General features: G+C 58.3%; 1 protein-coding gene across 2 annotated transcripts in view; it reads left to right on the forward strand.

Annotated features, from left to right (window-relative positions):
* The window catches only part of OPLAH (5-oxoprolinase, ATP-hydrolysing), a 22,028-nt gene extending 16,364 nt beyond the window's left edge, over positions 1 to 5,664 (forward strand). Inside the window, exons 20-27 of one of the 2 annotated variants that reach the window (XM_081204365.1) lie at positions 43 to 84; positions 1,691 to 1,837; positions 2,654 to 2,788; positions 3,136 to 3,285; positions 3,506 to 3,663; positions 4,087 to 4,247; positions 4,492 to 4,589; positions 4,754 to 5,664. In XM_081204365.1, the coding sequence (XP_081060491.1) occupies positions 43 to 84; positions 1,691 to 1,837; positions 2,654 to 2,788; positions 3,136 to 3,285; positions 3,506 to 3,663; positions 4,087 to 4,247; positions 4,492 to 4,589; positions 4,754 to 4,909 (1,047 nt within the window). In that variant the 3' untranslated portion in view covers positions 4,910 to 5,664. Of the gene's footprint in view, positions 85 to 1,690; positions 1,838 to 2,653; positions 2,789 to 3,135; positions 3,286 to 3,505; positions 3,664 to 4,086; positions 4,248 to 4,491; positions 4,590 to 4,753 lie in introns of both variants that reach the window. The other variant, XM_081204364.1, reaches the window with a different exon arrangement.
* The last annotated feature ends 1,352 nt before the right edge of the window (positions 5,665 to 7,016 follow it).

The raw sequence follows: 7,016 nt of genomic DNA on the forward strand, positions 1-7,016 counted from the left end.
AATCAGAAGGGGATCCAGCTGGTGAACGAGCTGATTGGTCAGTACGGCTTAGAAGTGGTGCAGGCCTACATGGCTCACATCCAGGTGAGAGGGAAGACCGCAGGGGCGGGGCTGGGGGGCTTTAAATCGGCCCTTGAAAATGAGAGAGGCTTTTAGGAGTGGACAGCCTCTGATCGTTGCTGGCAGGGGCCCTGAGGGTCATCCAGCCCAACCCTCTGCAAGGCAGCAGTTGCGACCGAAGAATCCCTGAGGGATGGCTGAACAACCTCCTTCCGAGATTTTGCCATGTGCTTTCGTATGTGGATATTGTAAATTGGAGGGATGGAGCCATCCGTTTCCTTTGCAGATCCAGGGCTGGAAGCAGCAGCCGCTCTCTCCCCCCCCCCCCCGCCCCAAACATGGTCCTCTGTCGTGAATTCTCCGTGGCGCTTTAGCTCAGAGTTCCAGGTTCTTCAGTGCAGTGCAGTATATTTATTGTGAGCTATAGATACACAAATATATACAATAATCTACGGGCTATAATACATGAGCAGTTCATACAGTCAAACAGAGGCTGCATAAGAATAAGAATAAGAATAATAAGAATAATATTTTATTTATATCCCACCCTCCCCAGCCGAAGCTGGGCTCAGAGCGGCTAACAACAATAAAAGTAACACTTCATTCTAAAATCAATTCAGAATCAAATTAATGGCAACCATTGGGCTGGAGTTCTGTGAGGATTACAGAAGGAGAGGGGGGGTCAGGCTGTGCCTTGGCCAAAGGCCTGGTGGAACAGCTCTGTCTTGCAGGCCCTGCGGAAAGATGTCAAGTCCCGCAGGGCCCTGGTCTTAAGGCAAATAGGCAAATAGGAAGACCTTTCTATCTATCTCTCTCTCTCTCTGACACAGATAGGTAGCCGTGTTGGTCTGCCATAGTCAAAATAAAAAAAAAACTTCCAGTAGCACCTTAAAGACCAACTAAGTTAGTTCTTGGTATGAGCTTTCGTGTGCATGCACACTTATCTGAAGAAGTGTGCATGCACACGAAAGCTCATACCAAGAACTAACTTAGTTGGTCTTTAAGGTGCTACTGGAAGGAATTTTTTTATTCTCTCTCTGACCACACTCTTCTACACCACCACTTACTGCTGGACAGGTTTCCCTTTTAAACCCATGACAGCCAATCAACTGACGGCACATTACTGCAAATCTTTCTGACCCAGCACTTGCATAGAAAGTATTGCAGGCTGATTGCATCAGCCACTTGCATCAGCTTGCAGACTCAAGCCTGCAGACTTACTATCTCACACAGCATTCTGTGAAACCCGACATCCTTACATGTTGGTCTGCATCCCAAACTCCCACCTTGGAATCCTATTAGAAGTGTGCAATAACACCCTGAGGGTCTTCCTTAATCCATGGGGTTATATGTGTGTATAATTTCACGCATTTCAACCCAAACCTTTCCAGAGCAGCCCTCAGTATAAAATGGAAAGCCAGAGCAATGTTACTGATGCCACTAGACGGTTGTCACAAAACACCCAGACGCCTCCCCAGTTCCGCCGTGGGCGCAGGTTGGAGAGCGTGGTGGGCGGAGAAGCCTGCTGGACTCGGGTGGGCAAGTGGGCAGGGGGAGAGAGACCTGCAGGGCCACCCCCCAAGTCTCTGTTGTCCTTTGTGCCCCTCCCCATTGCCCCTGCCCCCTCCAGGCCAACGCAGAAGTGGCCGTGCAAGACATGCTGAAGGACTTTGCTGCCCGCCAGGGGGAGCCGGGACGCCCCCTGCAGGTGGAGGCGGAGGACTTCCTGGACGATGGTTCCCCCATTCGCCTGAAGGTGACGGTGGATCCCCAGCAGGTGAGCGCAGGTGGCTCAGGGGGGATGCTGTGTCTCCTCACCTCCAGAAGGAGATTGTTGAGTTGAGAAAAGTTCAGGACAGGGCAGCCAAAAGAATCAAGCAGGGGATGGATGGAAGAAAGGCGGCAGCCTTTGGGACCTTGTAGTTTCGAGAGAAGGGGGGCAAAAGGAGGCAGGGGAAAAGTTTGTCAAATGATGGAGAGAGGAAAGCTTTGTTAGGATATAGTTCCGTTCCACCTTAAGAGGAACAGGCAGGACTGTTGGGTGTCACATGCCTGTTTACTTCCAGCACAGGCTTGCTGGGAACTTCTGTTTTGTATATTTTGCTGGACACAAAGGGAAGCAGACATGTTTTTTCCTTTGTTCCTGAACTATGCTGAATAAATGCTGTAAATATGCTTACACGTGGTTTCTGTCCGCCACTTCCGTTGTGAGAAGATTTATTCACTCTGCTGATAGAGGGTGCCAAGTCTCTAAATGTATCTGAGGCTTGTGTCACTGATTGATGCTGTTCCAAGGGAGACCGGTGTTCGCCGGGCTTCCGGCTGGTGGCTGGAGCCATCTAGGGGCCTGCCTGATGCCCCCGTCTCCCCGGCAGTATCCCAACAAGCTTTTCTCTCTCTCTCGTAACGCTCAGACTTGTGGACATCCAGGGGAGATGAATGTTGGGAAATTCAGGACAGAGAAGAGAAAGTCCTTTGTGTAGCACAGAGTTCAGCTGTGGAACTCCCTGCCACAGGAGGCAGTGGGGCGGGGGGCCAGGACCCCTACCTCTCCCCCTTTCCTCCCCCACCCTCCTCTCTTCTCCCCCCGCAGGGCACGGCTGTCTTTGACTTCCGGGGCTCCGGCCACGAGGTCTACGGCAACTGCAACGCCCCCCGCGCCATCACCCTCTCGGCCCTCATCTACTGCCTGCGCTGCATGGTGGGCCAGGAGATCCCCCTCAACCAGGTAGGGCAGGGGGAGGAGAGCGGCCCCTGGGGGGGTCCCGCCTCCCCCCAGCGGAAAGGAGTGGGGAGGAGCCCTGCCCTCAGAGGAGCCTTCCAGCCCCAGGCGAGGGGTGGCCCCACTCAAAAGATGGGGATCCTGAGCCCCTTGGGGGGAGGCAGTGTGGCGTAGTGGTCAGAGTGCTGGACTGGGGCCGAAGGGCAGGTGGTGTGGAGCTTCCCCTCCCTCCCACTGGCCCTGCTGGGAGTTGGAGTCCATCCCTGCCTGGGATCCCCATAGTCGTCCCCCCCGTCTCCTTGGGTTTTGCCCTCTTGGTCAGGCTGGTCCTTGGCATCTTTCCCTCCCCGCAGGGTTGCCTGGCGCCCGTGCAGATCCTCATCCCCAAAGGCTCCCTGCTGGACCCCTCCCCGGACGCAGCCGTGGTCGGGGGCAACGTCCTGACCTCCCAGAGGGTGGTCGACGTCATCTTCCGGGCCTTTGAGGCCTGCGCAGCTTCTCAGGTGAGGGACAGATGAGGGTGGGCCAAGCCGGGGTGGTCCTGAGAGGGCGAGGTGGGGACTCTCCAGCTGAAGGGGGTGGGGAGGGGGAGGCCAAGCGTGGCTCCCGTTTCCCATCATCCCCCAGGAAGAGTCTAGATGGGGGGGGGGTTGGAGGCTGCCAGGGGCCTTGGCCCCTGGGAGTCTGGGGGGCGTCTTCCTCACAGCCCCTCCCTCTTCCCAGGGCTGCATGAACAACGTCACCTTTGGCAACGAGCACATCGGCTACTACGAGACGGTGGCTGGTGGGTGTGGGGCAGGGCCCCACTGGCACGGCCGCAGTGGGGTGCACAGCCACATGACCAACACCCGCATCACGGACCCCGAGATCTTGGAGAAGCGGTGGGTGCTTTCTGGGAGGGTGGGGGGCCTCCAGGGGTCTGGGGGGAGGAGGGGGGACCAGGGTGGGCTCCGTCTCCTTTCCCGGGCATCTAGCCGAGCCCCCTGGGAGGCTCACTCTGGGATGACCTGCAGTGTGGATCACAGAACTGCCGCGTTGGAAGGGCGCCCCCAAGGGTTCTCTAGTCTGACCCCTGCAAGGCAAGAGCCACAGCAAAGACCTGGGCTGTTGCTGTGCCCCCAGACCCACAGGACCCTCCATAAGTTTGGGGCTTCAATTCCTGTGAGCTGTGGGAGTTATAGTTCGAAACCTTTGTAGGGTTCCTCTCAGCCCCCATCTCTGCAGCCCCTCACCCTTTTTTTAGGGGGGCAGATTTTGTGGCATTTCCTGAATGACCCCCCACCGCTTTCCCTCCCTCCCGCAAGGTATCCAGTGGTCCTAAGGTGTTTTGAGCTGGCCCTAGGCACCGGGGGCGCCGGGCGCTTCCGAGGTGGGGACGGGGTGCGTCGGGAACTGCAGTTCCGGGAGGAGATGGTGCTGTCGGTGCTGAGCGAGAGGCGGGCCTTCCGCCCCTACGGCCTGCAAGGTGAGGGGGCTCCCGGCTCCCATCGCTCACCCCCCACCTTCCGCCCAGGTTGCTTTGTGGGTGGGGGGCAGAGGGGGGTACTTTGTGGGGACGGGGAGCCTTGGCTGAATCTGGGGGGAGGGTTGTGTCATGGGCAGAGAACAGAGGCACCCCCCAAACTCTCCCTGCCTTCTCACTTTGGCTCTTTGGGACTCTCCCCCCCCCCCACTGTAATGACTTTATTCCCCCACCCCACTGATTCCAGGGGGTGAGTCTGGCTCCCCAGGCCTCAACCTGCTGATTCGACAGGATGGCCACACCATCAACCTGGGCGGCAAGACATCTGTGAAAGTGATGCCTGGGGTAAGGATCCGGTCCGCGCCTGCGCATCCCCTCCCCCTGCTCCTGGCTCTGGACCCCCAGACCCATCTCAGTTTCCTCGCCTGCCTGCCCCCCAGGGGGACCTTCCCCCAGCACGGAGATCCCCTTTGCCCCACCCCAAACGTCTCCCTTCTCCTTCCCTTCAGGACGTCTTCTGCCTGCAGACCCCTGGAGGAGGGGGCTTCGGACCACCTGCCGCGCCCCCGGGACCCCCCAAAGTGCAGGCAGCCCCCCCCAGAGGCTGGCCCTTCCTGGAGCGAGGGAGCCTCTATGACTACCGCCTGGCCCAGGAGAGAGCGTGATGGGCCCCCTCCTCACCAGGGGGTCTGCAGGGGGGCAGTCTCTGTCAGCCGTGGGGCAAGAGGGGGAGTTGAAAGGCTCCCTCCGTGGGGAGCAGGCATTGCATGCAAGCGGCATTCAGCGCTCGTCCTGCTCAGGGTAGACCCACTGAACGGAATGAACCTCGGTCAGCCATGCCATGCGCTCCAGGGGCCCCCCCACTCCCCATGTGAGGGGAGAAGAGCTGCACCTGCCACTCCCCTTCTTCCCACCAGGGGGCAGCAAGGCCTGAGGTTTGCTGCTGGGCACCGTAAGCTGGAATGAAGGGAGCAAGAATGCTGCACTTGCCCCCCACAAATTCCTCTCTTCCAGCTTTGGAAAGGGGTGCTCTGGGGGTTTTCTGGCCTGGCTGGACTTGCTCACTACTCAGCCATTCCTCCTCCAGCCCCCCCCCCAGCACCAGGAGGGCCAGCCCCACTTTGTCTGGGGGTCCCAGCAATACTTCCCTGGCCAAGGCCTTTATATGCCCTCCCCTCTAGGCTTCTGGGAGACCCTCCACTCTCTACCTGGTCCCAAGCCGGGCTCCTCTCTCAACCCCACCACCACCACCGAAACCACTCCAGTGGCCAGCTGTGGGGCCCCCCAAGGCCTCGGGCAGAGTGGGTCCTGCAGTTGGAGCCCCTCGGATCTCCCCTGGGAAGGAGGGTTTTTCGGCTGGGATGATTCCGAGCTTCACTTCCAAGCCTGTGGGCTGAATAAAGCTGCAACCAGCAAGTTCCCCCGTTTGTGCCGTTTTTGCAGCTGGGGAAGACCAGGTGTCGGGTTGAGGGGGTGCTGCAGAAGGATCCTCAGCCCCTTCCCACATGGGAGGGTCTTTCGTTCCTGCTCTCCCGGGGGTTTCACCCTTGGAAGGAGGGGAGGAGGTCAGGGCTAGCATTGCTCTTCCCGGAAAAAGGGTCGACAACGCACCCAAATGGCCTGGAGCTGGCCTGCCTTCCGGCCTCAGGCCCAGCATGGAAGCAGCGCCAGAGGAGGGTCTTGGCCCCTTCTGCCCCAAACAGCTCTCTCTGCGAAGCCCACAAGATCCTGCAGGAAAAAGCACTTTCCTGCCAGACAGAGAGTAGCTGGTTGTATCGGGTAATCTGGTTCCTCCCCGCCCCATCTCCAGGCGATGAGAGATGCCAGGGGATCCAGCTGCTTACAAAGGACTCAGCTTCTTGGGAATGAAGATCATCGGAGGCCCACAGATATATGGCTTTTTTACTCATCCACACAGCCTGAGCCCAGTGACAGAGGGGCTCCCAGCATTAACACCCCAATAGATCTTGCGTCTCCATGAGTCACAGCTTTGGATCCAGCACAGAGCAGACAGAGCTCAGGATCTCCAGCTTCCAGCTCAGGGCTCTCTCTCTCTCTCTCTCTCTCTCTCTCTCTCTCTCTCTCTCTCTCTCTCTCTCTTGTTCTCCTGCCTAGCAGCGAGGGGGGGCAGGGGAGGAAAAGCCCCCCCCCTTTAGCCTGGAGGGCCCCCTCACTTAGTTGGAGCTCTTGCATCCCAGCTCATCCTTTTGTGATGCTGATCACACCCAGCACTAGGGCAGGTACGGCCATGGTCTCGCACTGCCTGACTGGTACAGCAACCTCTCTATCATTCTCGCGCCCCCCCCCCCCGGATACAGGACCCCAAGAATTGGAAGGGGCTCTGCATCACCCCAGCTGACCTCCAACCCCCGACAAAACAGCACTTCTAAATGAGAGCACCACCTTTTTGAGCAGAAATGGGGGAATGTTTGCTTCATGTGGATGCCAGTTGTGGCCCTTGCGTGATTTCTTGCACACCCAAGTGCGCACTCTGCACTTTTGCACCATGCAGGGGAACCAGCGGGGGGGGGGGAGCTCCGTGCCTTTGTCACTCACTTTTTGAGGGTTTTTGGGTCCCGGCTGGAACTGAAGCTCCATCGAGAGCAGCTGCTGGATTGCTCCCTCATGGGGAAAACTCAAGGGGGGTGCTTGTGTGCAGAGATTCACCTTGACCTCTCCTCTCAGAGCTGCTTGGGTTGCGCATACTCTGTGAATGCGCAGAGGAGCCTTGGAAGATTTTCTGTCTGCCTGGGGGGGTCCTGCCAGAGAGAC

The sequence above is a fragment of the Podarcis bocagei genome (assembly GCF_964188305.1).
Source record: "Podarcis bocagei genome assembly, chromosome: 8".
Lineage (NCBI taxonomy): Eukaryota > Metazoa > Chordata > Lepidosauria > Squamata > Lacertidae > Podarcis > Podarcis bocagei.